The sequence below is a fragment of the Corvus kubaryi genome, unplaced genomic scaffold (genome assembly GCF_017639235.1).
Source record: "Corvus kubaryi isolate FWS band 111438036 unplaced genomic scaffold, C.kubaryi_AGA036_p1.0 66, whole genome shotgun sequence".
Taxonomy (NCBI): domain Eukaryota; kingdom Metazoa; phylum Chordata; class Aves; order Passeriformes; family Corvidae; genus Corvus; species Corvus kubaryi.
Window position 1 is genome coordinate 13,868,943 of NW_024582054.1, and position 17,890 is coordinate 13,886,832.

A 17,890-nucleotide genomic window follows, 5' to 3' on the forward strand; every position below is an offset into this window, starting at 1 on the left:
AGGAGGCTGTGGTTAAAAGTAGATGACACCAGGTGGTCAACACTGTTCAAGGACATTAGCCTTCGAAAGACAGATCACAGAGAAATCCCTGGCAGAGCCTTTCTGGCTCAGTTACCTTTTATTAGAGCAGTCAGCTCATCCTCAAAACCTCAGAGACTATCCCCTGTTGATTTTTATTCAACCTCTTTCCTTTGAAAATGATCTCATATTTTGCAGCTTGCAGTTTACCGTTCATGTATTATTAAGCTGTGGCTAAATTAAGCACATGTGCGTAACCCAGGCTCCTTGAAAGATGCCTGGCTGCCAGACAGCGTTTTATAACTATCCCAGGCTGATTCTGAGAGTCTGTAAATAGGTTCCTTGGGTTTTCTTCCACCTGTGGTTCCCCGCCTGGAAGCAGGCGGAAAACAGAAGCTAGCTGGGGAATTCTCAAATATTTTCAATATACAGAGCACATCTGAGGAACAGGGCTTACTTATGGACTCATTTTCCTGTTTGCCATGGTGAGATGACCTCATTGCCCATTTCTAACCATGCAACATCCCACTGGGTGATGCTTGCGGCAATGTCATTCCACACGAGCTCAGCCGCACGGTTTGCCAAGGCAAGCAGGAAAACCATGGGTACAGCTGCCCTGCAGCAACCTGGGGCTGCTTCAAAGACGAGCGTCATGAAACGGCACTCTTTGTAATACATTGGGTTATTTATTACACATATACATATATTATTACGTATAATAACATCTATATATACAGATGCATGTGTTTATATAAATATATGTAACACACAGATATTTTATATGTGTGTAACCCATACATAAAAATATGTAATATAACATATGACATATTATATTATGTAGGATGTGATCACACATGTATTATTACATGTACGGTACTACACAGGAATATTACTAGTAGCCCCGCGTCCCCGGCCTGCCCTGCCCCACAGGCCCGCCCCCCGCTGGCGATGGTCCCGCCCCCGGCTGCTCCCCCCGTTCTGAGGAGGTTGGTCCGGCCCCGCGCGCTTCCGGCTCGCGCTGGGCCTGGTTCCGGTGTCCGCCCTGCGGCCCCTCCCGCCGCCGCCGCCGCCGCGATGGTGCCGCTGTGGCGGTCCCGCTGCCTCGGCCGCGCGCTGGGCCGCTCGCTGCGCGCCCTCCGACAGGTACGGCCCGCGGGCACCGGCCGCGGGGAGCGGGGCAGCGAGGGAGAGCGGCGGCTGGGCGGGCGAGGTCGGCGGCGCCAAGGGCACCGGGACGCGTCCCCTGCTGCCTGGCGCTCGGCACCGCCGCCCCGGGGACACGGCAGAGCCGGGCACGGGGAGGGGCGGCGAGGCTGCCCCTCAGCAGGGGCCGCGGTGAGCGCGGCGCTGCCCCTTCCCAGCGGGTGCCGCTGCCCCGCTGCCGCCCGGCCCGGCCCGGCCAGGCCCGGCGGGAAGGGCGGCGGCGCAGCGGCACCGGGCAGCGCTGAGCGGCGGCAAGGGCTTCCGAGCGCCGCCGCTCTCGGGCTCCGCTGTCCCCGCCTGTCAGTGGCTGTAGCGTTTGGGCCCCTCGCTGTTGGCAGCCACCGGCTGCGCTGGCAGAGACCCCCACGGCCGGGGTGCGCCCGGTGCGGGAACGGCAGCAAACCGGTATCTGGTTTGTTGTTTGAATTCTGTGCTCGCTTTTCAGGGCAGTCATTGAACCGCTGCAAACGGCGGTAACCTCTGCTGGCTGCAGCGTGGGCTGACAGAGCCCAATAGCTACTTAACCCTGGGGCTGCCCTTGGCCAGCTGGGTCCTGTCGTTCAGTGACTGCTGGACACATCTTCCATTTAAATAGCAAACATGCACAGCTTCATGTGCACACACATATATGTGCATACCGACAGGATGAGAAAGATCAGTTCTCTTCCAGTGACCAGCTGGAGCCTTAGAACATGAGACTTGATTTTAGACATCTGTAAATGTAGGCAAGCAAGTGTTGACAACTGATTGTAAGGTAGTGACAGGTTTGTGTTTATAAATATGTGTGTATACATGTAAAACTGCATTATGAACAACTTACAAGTAACTGTATAGTTACAGTGTGCTATACATATCTGTAGAGACAAATTGATTATAATGCAGTTTAAACAAGCTTATTAAAATGGCATTTTAGCAATATTTACACTTTGTCAGCTCTTAGTGGTGCTGTGTAATTGTACAGACCAGGGAGAAGTCAGATGGAGTATTCAGACCTTTTACAAAACTAGTCTGAAAATAGGAGGTTTTAGGTTGAATGCTAGTTAACCTGTTAGATGTACTGGAAAAGTTGTAGTAGTAGTTTGATTTCCATTTGAGCAGCAATATGGGAAGTAAGTTTTGATTGTGGTGTACTACATGCTTTTTGGAGAGACAGAAAGAAATTTCAGAACTTGGCAAACCTCTGATGGCAGAAGTGGGAACAGTAGACATGTACAAAATTCAGAAGTGGAGGATTGAATGGGAGAAGAGTGGAGTCAATGAGGGTGAGGAAGGTTTGACTGCCTATAAAAGAAGAAAAGGTCCTGAATTCATACATCAAGGAGAAACCATGAATGTGCATCAAAAGCCTGTAGCACGTAAGACTCAAGGCAAGGGCAGACAGACACTTAAGGATGACATGAAGAAGTCCAGAGAAGAGCTAGTCTGGGAAAGATTGGTTTGGTCAGGAGCTGCATGCAATGCTTTGAGAATCAAATCCTTCTGTTTATCTGGGGAGGAGTTCGTAAAGAACTTTTGTCCTCTCTGTTCGATCCTCCCCTCATGCTGAAGGAGTTTTCATCCTGTTGTCTTAGTAACAGTATCCTTCACCACTCGGCATTGTTATCTCCATCCCATCTTGGCATCTGCCCTCCCATGCTATATATAATTGTGTTGATATCCATGAAAGCCACGCAGTGGGGTTTTTGTGTGTAGCAGTGGTTTGTGCTCATCCTTGTCGAAGCAGCAGCTGCTTTGCTTTGAAGAAGCTATGGCTGGAGAACCATTTGCTGCTTTGCCTGTTGTTGGAGCTGCACAGCACTGGCCTTCTGGTTTGCCTCTGTTGAAACGAGCTGCACTGTCAAGTTCATCAGATTCCGTACCTGAACTGGTCCCTCACTGCTGGTATACAGGCTGTTCCTTAGTTAATGTAGTCCATCATTTATTTCAGTGCGTAGTGGCCTGCTGGAAGGTGATGGCTCCTTGAAAGGTGTGGCCTGGGGCGGTGTGTGCCAGGGTCACTTTGACGTAATAACAGTTAGAAAAACGATTCTGAGAAGTCACGTGAAACGAGAGGGAAAAATTAATCACTTGGTACATGAGTCACTGGCTAATTAGACCAAGATTTCTTTCCCCACTTTTTAAAGTGGCCCAAAGTGCTAATGCCAGGTAGCAAAACCAAAATACTTCCATTCTTGCTGAAAAAGTCCCAATGCAAGGCAGAGGGCAGATTTAGCCCGGTGCTCCAGAAACGGGTGCAGTCAGAATGATTCCTTCAGGGAAAAAATGGAACAGGAAGTAGCCCTGTCATGTGTCTCCTGAAGCTGCATGTCTGTCTCTGAGGTACTGTGGTTAAGGGAGAGACACACAGCAGTTCTGCAGAATATCTCAATATCTTTTATCAGTGGCTTCCTCCTCACTTTAAGCTCTTTCCCTAATTTCTTAACCTAAAAGATGAAGAGTAGAGTGATAGCAATTTTTCCCTTAATTTGCTGCAGTTGTAGAACACAGACTTGCCACCACTGATGGAAGAGAGCTGCAGATGTGTTTTCTCACAGTGATTTATTTTAGGACAGGCCTTCTGAACTTTTTGTTTGTTTGTTTTAACTCCACGGTAAACTGGTCCTGGGCAAATAAAATTGTCTGGTTTTGCTTCAGTCTGAGGCTGTTCCTTTCTTAATAATTTATTGTCTGGCATGCTAGGAAAGCCTTTAACCACTTTTTTAATAAAGCACCAGGGAAAAAACATTAATGGGTAGAGGGGAACTCAAGTCACTTGATACTCTATTTGTGATTGACCCCATGTTATCTGGGACACTACAGAAGGTGAGAAAAATATGATCAATACAGAGTGCTGAGGATTGTGGTGCTCTAGACAGCTGACCCAGTGGAGTTAAGCTGGCGTTTGTCTTACTGATCCTGGCTTAGAACTGGCTCTTCACAAACCAGATCTGAATTAGCAGGGGCCAGTGGTGCACCAAGATTAGGCATTGTAGCATTCAAGATGACTCTACAAAGTCTGCACAGTACTTCCTGCTTCCCCTTACCCAGCCAGACTTGGGGCAGGGGTTCCAGCAGGCCCTGCCTGAAGCTGGTTTTGCAGGACTGTTGGTTCAGGATCGTTGGTCCCTGCAGTGAACTGGCAAGCAGGGTAGCTGCATGGTGTTGTACTGGAGCTTAGCAGTAAGTCAGACTGGCTGCCTGCATCCCTGGCACAGTTAATCATAACCCTGTTGAATTGTCCCATGGTCATTGAGTTGACTCTATGTTGTTATCCAAGAAGCCAAATCCATTTATACTTGGATAATTAAACCACCAAGGGCTTGATTCCAGGCCTGTTAGTAGTTTTGATACAAAGTGTTCATTGAACGTGGTTTTGTATGCTACAGCACTCAGTCCTGTAGGAGGTGTGCCAAGCTTAAATATATTGTCGGTCCTTGGTATCTGTGTTGTCTTGCCACACAGCTCCTCAAATTATTTTGATATTTAATGTCAGTTATATCCCATCCTGCTTGCTTTGCTGAAGCTGAAATCAGGGCTTGTATACAAACTTCACATGCTGATGGTGTGAAGGAAATCTTAACTTTCACATTAGCTGCTGGATAAGGGTGCTTTGAGCTCTTGAGCTGCTGTTGTTCTAAGCCAGTCGTGGTTACAGTGCTATTTTCCTACTACTTTTAAAGAGTTCTTAGCGTCTTCTGTCCTGCAGGTTTGATGTGAGAGAAATATGTAGTAACAGTAGGGGAAGTAATTGGAATATCTTGAAATGTCTTCTGCTTTTTGAGCACTGTTATGCTGAGCTAGGAGTGCAGTCAATGATTACACAAGCGTGAAGTGAAACATCGAAGAATGTGGAATTCCTGGCTTACTGACAGCAGTAGAAATTTTGCCATTGAGAGGAACTCTGGCCTTCTGGAGTTCAAAGGCCCCATAGCTTTAGAAAAAAATTTTAAAAACTCTAGATGCTGCATTCATGACCGTAGGAGTAAACATCATGGGATGTTTTTTCATCATATCCGGTAGCTACCCTTCACCTTCTCATTCATAGCAAATTTTATTGGAAATCTTATTCCTTCTTAAAGAGGAAAGTGTGCATGAGAAGGTCAAAACTGCTGGAGCCAGAACTGAAAAACAAAAGCATCAAATTTAACATCACTGCATCGTAAAGCACCCTGGGAGGAGACAAAGGAAAGAGAAGGACATAGGTGCTCTCCTGCTTTAGCACACAGTGGGGAAGTGCCATGCCTGCAGACTGGAGCATGGAAATGGTGGGTCCTGTGTCTGATTCAGATCTCAGGGAAGAACCAAAGTCCTTCTAGGATGGATTTGTCTTCTTGCAATACTGATACATCCTCTTCTCTCTGACAGGGGAACTGTACTCTGGCAAGATGCCCTTTGTCTGGTGAGTCTTACACTTTTATTTCATTTTAGACAACCTAGAAAGAACAGAGCTGATGATGGAGGTTTGTAATAGGTCTGATTGGGGTTTACTTCTGTCAGTCATGTTGTGAAGAACAATGCAATGAGCTAAGTTTCCATGGGAGTGCCTCGCTTGCCTGATGTACATGCTGCTTGATCCATTTGGCTCTGGTGAAGATTTCACAGCAGCAGCACAATGTATTTCAAGCATTGCAGTGCTTGAAGCACATGCTGTTGCAGAGCCCTAGCTCTCTAATAAACTCTTTTGAAAATGATGGGTGAATATTAGGTAACATGTCAAATCTAGTGTGCCTGTGAACTGCACTTCAGTGTTTAAACTGTTTTTCCTTAGAGCTCTGTTTTTCCTAGCTGTACTGTGTTTATATAGCATTATTTCACTCACTTCTGATTCCTCTTTGAGAAACCAGTTAAATCTGCTTATCTCTTGGTTTCTAGAGTTCCAATATAAACTCTTTAGTAGGGGATGGTGTAGAAATTGTATTGCTTTTTTAAAAAATCAAGTGGGGAAATGGTTCTTCCCTCTGCCATTGTGTAACTGAGATAATTATTTTATCCAGTTACTACGCTGACTCTCTTTAAGATCAGTCTGGAAAACTGCTCAGTACCCTGTAAGAGACAAAGGAGTTCAGTTCGTAATAAAAATTGCAGTGTCAGGGCATATGAGCAGTGTGGGAAGGGGACAGTGGGGTATGTGAAACTGGGAAGCTGTGCAAGTATTTCCCTGTTGCGAGTTTTGGAAAACAATTTCTCTGGACAGGGAATGGGCAGAGAAGAGGGGTGATGGTGGCTCATTACTCTGCCCTACACCCTCTTTTCAGTCTTTTTTTCCTCCTTAGCTGTCTCTGCGACTGTGAGGCTTCCTGCGGATGCCCCTTACAGGGCTGATACCTTGCTCCTACCCTTTGTATGGGTGTGAGTAACTCAGCAGTCCTGGAGGTGGTTCCTCATAGCTCTTTTCTGGTTTTGCTCTGAATGGGGTAGCTGCTGCTTTGTTTACCCTTTTCAAAGTTATTAGCTTTGTTGTCAAGCTATAACTGTTTTTCCCATCCCTGTAAATCTAGATGAAGACAAGACCACTGTTCTTGGCAAGCTCTGGGCAGGTTTGATGGCACTCAGGTGTCTCTGCATGGATGTATTCCCCACTTGGTCCCAAACTTCTTTCAGGGTGGGCAGTGGTGTCCTCTGCCTTCTTTTATCTGATGGGGATACTTGAGGGCTGGACAGCTGGATAGTATTCCTGTGGGTAACTCCTTTCTCATTCACAGGGGTGTCTGGGAGCCAAGGACTGGCTTACACAAACAGCAGGAAGCTTGTGTAAGTATCCCCAGGAAAACTGTCATGTGGGGAGACTGGGGCTCCTCTAGCCATTATAAGATTTGAGGTCTGAGAAACAGAACGTGGTTGGCTGTCATGAAATCCTTGTGCACATCGTAAGAGCGTGGAGCTAGCCCTAACAAAATCTAGAAAACAAGCTTTGTCTGCAACCAGAAACTGAGGCAGGGAAGGGAGGAGAATGAGGAAACTAGCGATAAATGGATCTCTACTCTTTGATTATCTGACCAGAGGTGTTGTTTGCTCTATGATGGTATCCTGGTAGGTTTTCTGTCAGGAGAAGTGGGGTCGTTCACAGAGCTGTTGTTCGGGGTTTGCATTACTGAGATGATCTTATAAAATATGTTTGGGGAAATAACCATAAGAGTACATGCATAAAAGCCTGAAATACCGGTCTGTTTGTACAAAGTAGCCTGTGCTAGAGGAAATGCTAAAGCACGTTTGTTTCGGTTTTCCAAATGTGATGTCAGTAGATACAAAAATCATCCTTTGGAATGCTTGGGATTGCTAGCTCCCTGTGAAGAAACATGGTGGAGGGAAATAGGTGGGTTTTGGATGCGTTGCCGTAGGCAATTTATGATGCTTTTCTAATTTTTTTTTGGGCAATCTAACAACTCCTGTAGAGATGACAGTCCTAATCTGGAGGTAAAAAAATGGTTACTGCACTAGTCTTGGACATTATGTGGGCTGGTCAGGTCACCCTTTAATTAGTATTTAAACCATGAAGGTTCTCTTGGGTTGCCTGTCTAAATTAAAATTCCATACATGTCAGTTCTCACTAAATTTCTGAGAGCACTAGTGATGGTAGGATGTAATGTTTCCTTTCTTACTGGGTTGTTGCAGCTTGAACAGTAAGTAGGAGTCCTTTGGAACAAATACATCAGAACAGCCAAGCAGCCTTTCACATCAGAGCTTGGTGCTGGCAGCCTGCAGAGGAATGTTCTTCTGTGTTCATACTTTTCTCTCTTTCTGCAGAGTAAATAGCTCCAGTGTCTTCACTGTCCGCTACTTCAGAACCACTGCGGTCCATAGTAAGTAAAAAGTCAGGAATTAGTGTGATGCTTCTTTTGCTACCTCTTGCTGTCCTGCCAACAGCCCAAGCTACCTTCTGTCCTTGGTCAAGGCTCACTGCTGTCCTGCCTGCATGGGTGACTCAGGGTTTATATCCCCAGGGCCCTAAAGATTTTGTCTGGCATTCGTGTCACAATGTGGCTTTCAGTCAAATGTGAATTTCTCTGGTGTTTAAATGTTGATCAGTGTTGAAGCAAGGAGACGGATAGCAATTGATGTCTGATGGCCTACCCCCTTTAGCAGCGTTGTGATAACAAGAATGAAGCAATGAAGAAATTTTTAGCTCTAAATGCAGTCAAGTCTGTTTGTCTCTCTCACAGGGGATGACGTGGTTACGGTGAACACACCAGCCTTTGCAGAGTCAGTCACAGAAGGAGATGTCAGGTGGGAGAAAGGTAAGCAATTGCCTCTTCCCTGAAATTCTTATCACTTACTGCTGTGTTGGACACCTTGGGGGTGCATTACAGTTCACTGGCTGACATCCTGCTCTGTGCCTTGCAGTCTGTGACAAATGAGGCATTTAATTGCAGCTCTCCTAAGGGGTAAGGATTGCAGTTACTGCCTCATCACCTCTCTGTCAGGGGTGATTGTGATGTTGGATGAAGGAAGATACCTAAGCTGGAATCAGACTCTTAACTGTGCAGTAGATTGTTTGAGCTAGTCTTTTCTTTGTGGAGAAGTTGTGGAGAACTGGGGTGATAAAGTTATGGGTTAGTGTGGGAAGCTGCTGTGGGTAAAGAGGGGAGGCCAGAGCACACCTGCCTCCTCACAGTGGTCTTCATATCTGTTATTCAGCTGTTGGAGACACAGTGGCAGAAGATGAAGTGGTGTGTGAGATTGAAACAGACAAGGTAGGAGTTTCTGGACCAAAACTTTTTCTAGTTCTGTAGCAGGTACCCTGTATGGCTTCTCTCCTGCTAAGAGCTACTAGAGCCTGCAGGGCCCTGACTGTGTCTCCTGCTCTCTTCATGGAGAAAAGCTTTTCTCATCTAGTATGAAAACTTGCTGTGCCTTAAGTGAGAATTCTTGATAACCCTTACTCATCCATTTGATTAATCATCACTGGTGTTGATGTTTGTTGGAGTTGTAATTCTACTTCTCCTTCCAATCTGAGTGCTCTAAGTTTTGAAACCTATTTGCATTTAAACAAAGGAGAAATCTGCAAGCCATAGGTTGTCTTCAAATTGTTTTAAATTTAGGCTTTAAGTTTATCCACCCCTTAAAGTACTCTTAAGCCTTGAAGCTCTTGCTGAATTCTCTGCCAAGTTCTGTTTTCAGCCTTGCTGTCAGGAAGATGCTGGCAGTGGGTCAGTACCCTTGACTGTACCCTGGAGATCAGGCTATATGTTCCGCTGCCAGCATCTCCTAAAACTTCTAACTATTGGCACAAAATCCCAGTGGAGGGTGTGAAAGCTGGTGCAAATAGTGTGAGACATAGCTGCTGTCTGTGCCAAATACAATGTGTGTCTGCACATATTGGCATCTTCTCTTGGGCACTTGTTCTCCAACCAGTGTTTGGGAAAATTTCACTGATGTTCTTTTTTTTCAGACATCAGTGCAAGTTCCAGCCCCAGCAGCTGGTGTGATTGAAGCCCTTCTGGTACCCGATGGTGGCAAAGTGGAAGGGGGGACACCTCTATTCAAACTCAGGAAAACTGGAGGTAAGTCAGGCATGTGTAACTTGCATAGGCCTTTGTGTTTCCACCAGTTTTTTCTGCAGATGAAAGCAAAGCATTTAGAGGGATCCTGAGAGAGGTTAAATAATTCCTCCATCTGCTTCTGTAACTGGAAGAAAATACTCCTATTCTGTTGTCCATTAGAAAAGTATAATTTTAGTCCTTCTGAGGGGGATCTTCTCTTTTGTTCCCTCTGGAGGAGATTGAGCTCTTAGCTGTAACTAGTTGAGAATTCCCCTAACTCCGTTCTGTGCCCACATCTCTGTAGCATCCAGTCTTCTGCTCAAGTGAGGTCAAGGGTGTCAATGAGTAGAACACTTTCGCAATGACTTTCTCTCGTGGTGACTTCAGTCAGCTCAGTAGTGCTGAACACATAAAGGCACTCTGCCTGAGGGTTTACTTTTGTTAGGTTGGTTGGATTCACAGATCTCTGCCAGTGGAAGCTGGTGCCCTTACCATGGTTCTTCCTTTTCTTTCAGCTGCTCCTGCCAAGGCTAAACCAGCAGCAGCCCCTCCTCCTCCTGCAGCCCCTGAACCTGTAGCTGCACCTGCTCCTCCCCCCCCCGCTGCAGCAGCAATTCCCACTACAATGCCACCAGTGCCGCCTGTGTCAACTCAGCCCATCGACAGTAAACCAGGTGAGGCAACAGCCATTTGTTCCTGTTCTCGAGCCTCTCTTCTTTGGGGGAGAGTGTGTAAAATTAAAGACAGCAAATAGAGGCATTTGTGGTGAAGGCCTCCCGCAGTATTGCCCTGCATGCTCTAGACTGGATTGCTCAGCTATGCCTGGAACGTTCCCAGCCTAATTCAAGGCTGTTGCCACACTGTGTTGCTTAAGCAAGAAGCTCAAATGTGCTTTCTACCTCAGGGCTTTTTCTACCTGGCTTCCGTTTTTGACTGATGTGTTTTTCACCCTCAGTGTCTGCTGTGAAGCCGGCTGCAGCCCCAGCGGCAGCCCCTCCTGGGGAGGCAGTGCCCACCAAAGGTGCCAGATCAGAGCATAGGGTAAGCTGTGGGAACAGGGCCTTGCCAGCACTTCTTTGGCTAGGTGATAATCTGTTCTGGCGTAAGCCTTGAGTTTTCCGGATGTGTCCATATCTACCTGTGCACACCCAGCTCAGCAGAGCTGTGACAGATGGGAAAATTCTCTACATGAGGGAACCACTAATGAGTGGTGTAGAGGAAGAGCTTGGACCAATCTGGCACAGGATTTTCCAGGCAAAAGTCTTGTCTTGAGCTCTGCTGACTGAGGACAGAAGGACTCAGTGTGATCCACTTGGTCTGTCCACAAGCCCTTAGCAAAGGGTTGAGGCTGCTGAAGCTGCCGTGTGCATTCTTAAGAGAGCATGGTTGAGCAACCTGCTTTTTTAGCAGTCTTGCTCTTCTCATGTTAGCCACATGGAAAGCTATGCATGCTTGGAGGTCTTGAGGAATGTAGAGGTCAGAAGTAGCTATGCTGTGATGCATTTCAGCACTGCTTTTCAAGTGCGTGTTGAGCTGAGCAGTGAAATAAACTCCTCAGCCCATCATGCTCCTTACCTGGAGTGAAAACCTTGGCCCTAGGCATCTGTTAGTAGTCAGTCAGATGGCAAGAGAAGGGCCTTTTGAGTTTCTTGTGCATTTTGCCCTTGGATGAGCTTGAGGCAGCTTCTGCTTATACGTTTTTAATTTGCAGGTGAAAATGAATAGGATGCGTCAGCGTATTGCTCAGCGACTGAAAGAGGCTCAGAATACTTGTGCCATGCTGACTACTTTCAATGAGATTGATATGAGGTGAGGAGCAAACCTCTTTTTCCCTGTATGAGTAGAAACAGGTGAAGACAGTCACCTTTAAACAGCAGTCAAAACCTTGCAGGTTCTCTTTGGAGAGATTGGCAACTTGTCTTTTAGGACCTCTTTCTTAGGTGTGTACCACAGTCTGTGCAGCTTCTTCAGGACCATGTTGGTGTTGTGGTATGAGGGGATGCATAGCTTCCTAATGGCCCGTCATTCCTTGGGAGTCATCTGCTGCTTGTAATAGGGGTAGTCTCTGGTTCCTTTTCTGTGGGCTTTTTGGTGGAAGACTGGTAAATGTTGAGCAGAAGACCAGGAGGGGTTAGTATCACTTGCATATAGTGGCTGTTAGAAGACAGCAAGATGTAGCATCTGCTTTCTGCCACTCCACCAGGTTACTGCTTTTGGAGGTATTTAACTTCCAGTGAGTTGGCCAGGGCTCATCAGCCTTTCAGGTGAGCATTGCATAGGTGTGAGGCCTTTGCTGTCAGATGGTACAGCTTTCCAGAGACAGAGTAGCACCCTTCCCCATCCCCTCAAGCAGGTGGGGGGCTCCTGACTCAAGCGCTTGCGTGGACTGAGCACACTAATGTCTTTGGAGGGCGGGCAGCTTATGTTACAGTGCATTAAGGGGAAATTGTGCCCAAATCAAATTGCCTTGTGAAATCCTATGCTACTCCTTAAGACAAAACATGTAAATATTTGGGTCTCAGAACAGTAAGTCTGGCAAAATAGTCTTGATTGGAGGGAAGTGCTGCAGCTTTATCTCCTCTCAGAGGCTCACTGAGGTGTCGCTTTACGCCAGCCTGGGGCTCTCATTGCATCTGTTAATGTGGTTTGGATTGATTACTGTGAAGTTGATTCGTGAAGACCTGTGCTGGGGCCTCCTGCTTCCCATGGGGGTCAGTGTCTGAAAGGAGGAGGCTATAATGAGCCAGTTCCATAGCAAGCTGCCTCCTCATTGCTGCGGTCCTTGTGTCTTGGGAGGCACTAATGTCTTTGGGCGGTAATCCTAACCCTAAACAAGGTTAGGCACAGGAAAACAAACACTCTAAACCATGGAAAACCCTGCTCCTTGGTGAAACTGTCTCTTCAAAGACTCAAGGTCTCTGAAGGGGGAAGGGATGAACCATGCGATTCCACAGCATCTGGTGTTAGCCTGGAATAGGCAGCGCTTGCAGCCACAGGTTGGTTGATGTTTTGTAAATGGCCTCAATTTTGATTAATAGAAGCAGTGGGGAAACATGATGTGTCTGCTTAAGGACTGTGGGTGGACTGGCACCCAGTACTGTAGCACCTGGGAAAATTCTTTTCATATTCACTCAACTCCCACAGCCAGAGAGTTGGGTACAGAGGTGATGGTGTGCTGCCTGGTGCTGAACTTGCAGAGTGATTGAGGTATTTTCCTTTGATCACTTTGATTTCCTTTCCTGCATGTTTTCTGCTGTTGGTATTTCCCAGTTTTTCACCCTTTTATGTCAGCCCAGCCACACCTGTATTTGCTGTCTGTGGTGCCACGCTGATATGAGCCCTGGTGTCTCCAGAGGATAGGTGGCAACATCAGGCTTAAACAGGAAATATGCCATGCCCCATCTTGCTTCTGTGCCTGGCAGTGTGGGCCATGCAGGTTTACCCTGTCCTGTGGAATTCGTGGTCCAGGACCAGTTTCTGTTTGATCCTTTGGCAGGAGCCTTAGAGCCATGTTCAGTACCTATGATATGTGAAGGGTTTTTCAGCAGACTGGAGGTTGCCCACTTGGTGGAGCAGATTTGTATCCTTGGGCTGTTACAAATCTGTTACAGAGTGGGGGAACAGTGTTTTCTTGGACTCCTGTTTGCCAGTGTTACCCTGTGTTTTGCAGCAACATCCGGGAGATGAGAACTGTACACAAGGATACCTTCCTGAAAAAGCACAACCTGAAGCTAGGTTTCATGTCAGCTTTTGTGAAAGCTGCAGCCTTTGCTCTGCAGGACCAGCCTGTTGTGAATGCAGGTGAGTGGGGACCCTTGCTGATGACTTGCATGTCTAGGGAATGTGGCAGAATGTGGGAAAGTAAATGACCAAGTCCATGGCAGGGGTAGTAGCTTGGAGAAGCAAGACAAATACACAGGAAAAAGGGGGACAGTCCTGCATGCTGCAGCTGATTTTGCTAAAGCCACTTACGTAGGTAGAGGACAGCTTGCCAAGAGGTACTCTATTAGGAAAGGGTGACCAGGAGTGGGGCTGGGGTCATGCATAGGCAGCCTGCAGAGGGCAGAGCCTGCTGTTTGGTGTACAGGTGGTGTACGACTGTAGGCACAGTGCAGTTCCTGGGGGTGTCAGAGGTGCTTGCTGAAATCCAGAGGAGCAGAATAACCAAGGGGAGAATAACTGTGGGGGACTAAGCTGTGTGGACTGTTTCCTTTCTGTCTGTCCTGGTGCTTCTCCCACAGGTACAGCAACGGCTCCTTCTTCTCTGGAGTTAGTTAAAGCTAGACATGAGCAAGTTTTTATGATTTGTAGCCTGCCAAACCCTCGATCCTAGGTTCTGCATATGTAACACAAGGTTTTCTCTTTCTAGTGATTGATGACACGACCAAAGAGATTGTGTACAGGGACTATGTGGACATCAGTGTTGCTGTAGCAACTCCCCGGGTAGGTACCCTTGGATGCTTTGTCCGTGCTTCCTGCAGCCTTTGGTATGGGATGGTCATACACTTTGAGCCAACTCAGCTTTGTGCTCTGGTGCAGCAGAAATTAACTGATAAGACTTATTGTATAAATGAGACATCTGATACATTATGGACTGCTGAGATAGGTTTTGAGAGAAGATGGAGGACAGAGAATATTCTGCCACTATATTCATCTTGATAAGAGATGTGGTAACAGGGTCAATATAGATCTCAGTTGTTAATCAGTCGGGCCAAATTAGGGAAACCCTCTTTTGTCATAAATCCATGACATAGGCAGTAAAGGCTTTGAACGTCCTGTCCTTTGGCTAACTTCGCTGTGCTGTTCCACAGACATCTTTCTGTCCAGGGAGAGTGTGGGATGGAGTTACAGATGTTGAATTAGTGAGTAACCATCTTGATTAGAAGGTTCTGCTATGAGGCAGAGGTTTGACAAGGACTGAAGTTCTGTCACTGCTCCCAAAGTCTAGGGGATGCCCAGCATAAAGAGGTGAGAGAAAGAGGTGCCAGCTGAAATATCCCAGTGCGTCACCCAGGAGTTAATGTGGAGCTGGATGCAGACAGACCTGGTTGATTTTATGATATAGGCTAAAAAAGGCAAAGATGATGACTCAGTTTAAGGTGTCAGCCCTTGATGTGTGTCATGTCAGGTTTCCTGTCAGGCTGCCAGGGTGTGAGGCAGCTCTGCCAACCACTGCTGTGGGCTGAGGGGGAGGCAAGAACTCTCCAGGGCTGTGTCCAGGTTCCTGCCCCATGACAGCTATCTGTGTGTCACTGCACTGAATTTACTATTCATGGACTTTGCTTCTCCCCAGGGTCTGGTGGTCCCTGTGGTTAGGAATGTAGAAAACATGAACTTTGCTGACATAGAGCGTGCTATCTACGAGTTGGGGGAGAAGGTAAGGAAAGTTTTCTGAAGAGGGTTGGGAGGAATGGAAAGAATTGGGAGTGCTGGATCGGCATGTATTGATTTGGTCTCTCTGTGTCATCATCTCTGACCTCTAACACACTGAGTTGTGCTGTGGGGAGTGATCCAGTTATATGTCTGGCTGTGCCTCTGCCTTCTAGGACAGCTCTACTTGTTGCCTTTCCAGAAGACTGCAGTCTATGCATTAGTGATGTTGTGTGTCTTCACCTTTGTCTTTAGAGGCCAAGGCTGAACTGCCCTGGTGTAGAAGTCCCTGTGTCTGTCTCCTGCAAAAGCATGAGTTGAAAGCCGAGGCAAGAGAATCCTTCCCCAAAGCCACTACATGTTCAGCTCTAAAGACAGGATGCATTTTCGAGCAATTTGTGCTGATTTTCAGCTGAGCAAATCAATAAGCAAAACTCTTGCAAACAGTATTTATTCCTAGAGAGAGTGAATGTCCAAACCCTTGTTCTTTGGTCTCTGTGATCTGTGTGGCTTTCTAAGACCTCACTTTTTCTTCTAGGCACGGAAGAATGAACTGGCCATTGAAGACATGGATGGTGGCACTTTCACAATCAGCAACGGTGGGGTTTTTGGGTCACTCTTTGGAACACCTATCATTAACCCACCCCAGTCTGCCATCTTAGGCATGCATGCCATCTTTGACAGGCCTGTGGCTGTGGGAGGCAAGGTAGGTGGACCTGCACAGGGAGTTTTACTGAACAAAGGAGAGGGCTCAGCAGATTGAGGACCTTTTTCTAAGGGATTGGTGTCACTTCTAAAACGCTTTACTGTGAAGGAGGAGCAGAGACTAATGGCTATAGGGCACCTTTGCCTGGCCCTCATACTTGCCTCAGCTGTTGCAGGGGACTTTGTCCTATCTGTGTGGGGGCAAACTGGTTATAATCTGCTGAGGTGTGGGAAGGAGGAGGTTGTAGCCTTTGTGATAAGGAACAGTTCCAGGAAGGGACCTAATCTTGTGTGTGGCATGGACCCAGCCTGGGTGGGTGGGTAGATAACCTTGCCAGGCAGAACACATCCAGGAGGGCCTGAACCATGGATTCAGGGCGGGAAAAAGCCAGATCTTCCCTGAATTGAGAGGAGGGGATCATGCAGGCAGGAGCGCTGAGCTCACTAATCCCGTGTCCCTCCTCAGATCGAGGTGCGGCCTATGATGTACGTGGCACTGACCTACGATCACCGGCTCATCGACGGCAGAGAGGCTGTGACCTTCCTGCGCAAGATCAAGGCAGCGGTGGAGGATCCCCGCGTGCTGCTGCTCGACCTGTAGGGCAGCCACACCCCCACACAACCCACCCAGGACAGGGCTGCAGCACCAGCAGGGACAATGCAGGGCATTCAGGAACTGGCAGGAGTCATTCCAGTCTTTCTCCCTCCGCTGTGATTGGAGCTGTCCCAGAGGGAATTACGGGGATAGCTCCTACCTCCTTTCCTATTTTGTTTAATGAAGGTTTAGTATCTCACAAGAGCTGCCATGTAGTGGGCCAACCACTGAATGGCACTGCCTTTCCAGAGCCATCTGTGTGGCATCCTCTCCCTCTCAGCACCAAACTCACCTCTAGCTTGTCCTATACCACTGGAAGCTGCTGTGCTGCTGCTGTGCTAGGGTACCCTTCCCTGCCCCTCCATGGCGGGTTCAGCTTTATTGCCTAGCACTAAAGTTTCTGGGAGGGAGAGGAGAGGAAAGGCTACTGTCCTGTCCATGTTTTGCTTGAAAATATTTCACACTCATCTGCCTTGCAAGGGTGGTCTGACCCTGAGGCCACTTGCAGGAAAAGTTTTGGTCAGAGCAGGGCTTGAGGTAGGTGTCATGCTTCTGGCAGCGCCCTAGTTACACTCCCTCCACAGACAGTAACACGGGGTGGCATCTCCCCTGCTTTCCCTTGGAGATTGTCTTTCACTAGCCCAGTCACTGTGGCATGAATGTTCCTGTGAGGGTGGGCAGAGCCCGTGACCTCTGTGGAGGTAGCACTTCCTGGGGACAACCCTTTCACATGGGGGTGAGAACCAGCCCCCAGCAACTCTCCTTGACTCACAGCTCACTGGCGGTGGATCTGACTGCTGGCTTCCTGCGTGCGGGGGCTTGGCCTGCTCCCAGCGGACACACAGCTGGGGGGGCCAGGCCTTTCACTGTAATGTATATCCCAGCCCACGGGTGCTGGTTTTGGGGGGAGGGGGGCAGTTCTTAATCTGATAGCGCACACATGAATTGAGGGGTGAGGGGGTTGCTAGTGCCTGCAGAGTCTATTACTCTTACCCCCTACACAGAACTTGTAACAAAAATATTTAACACAGCGGATTTTAAATGAAATAAAACTGTGCAACGACTGCAAGGTGGGGTGTGTTTGAGGGGGCCAGGACTCTGGCATCAGCAGCATCCTGTGTGCAGTTACAGGAGGCCTGTTACGTGGTGGTGAGAGAAAAGAGACAGTAGGAGCTGAGCCCATCACTGGTGGTACTAAATTGAGGCTTCTCTGCCTGTGAACACAGCTGTCCTCAAATTCTCTGCCAAAGAATTGGCTCTTCCCAGGAAAGAGGAGCTTTTTAGGGCTGGAAATCATCCTTTTCTTGGTCTAGCAACAGAACCGTTACAGAGGGTGAGGAATTCCCAGTGTTTGCTAAAGGGCACGATGGCCAAGAGGGAGACCTGGGACAGGCTCATAAAGTACAGGTATGGAGCTGGATGGAGTTTTTACTGCTGCAACAGGGGAGAATTGTAATTCATGCAAGTGAGGAAAAGGCTGAGGGAGAAAGGAAGCAAGAATGAGGAACAGCAGAAGCTGTCTGTGGTGCTGTGCATTTCC

The 17,890-nt window shown here is 47.8% G+C and overlaps 1 protein-coding gene across 2 annotated transcripts; it reads left to right on the forward strand.

Moving 5' to 3' along the window:
* Nucleotides 1–1,043: 1,043 nt before the first annotated feature.
* On the forward strand, nt 1,044–17,419 carry DLST (dihydrolipoamide S-succinyltransferase). 2 transcript variants are annotated; one of them, XM_042048426.1, is made up of 15 exons: nt 1,044–1,161; nt 5,566–5,599; nt 6,903–6,951; nt 7,945–8,000; nt 8,361–8,435; nt 8,836–8,891; nt 9,590–9,701; nt 10,196–10,354; nt 10,636–10,721; nt 11,392–11,489; nt 13,351–13,481; nt 14,050–14,123; nt 14,974–15,057; nt 15,589–15,756; nt 16,222–17,419. In XM_042048426.1, the coding sequence occupies exons 1-15, from the start codon at nt 1,093–1,095 to the stop codon at nt 16,354–16,356; spliced, it is 1,386 nt and encodes a 461-aa protein (XP_041904360.1). In that variant the 5' UTR covers nt 1,044–1,092; the 3' UTR covers nt 16,357–17,419. The 2 variants fall into 2 exon arrangements, with proteins under 2 accessions (XP_041904360.1, XP_041904361.1); XM_042048427.1 differs by lacking the exon at nt 1,044–1,161 and adding an exon at nt 5,424–5,465.
* The last annotated feature ends 471 nt before the right edge of the window (nt 17,420–17,890 follow it).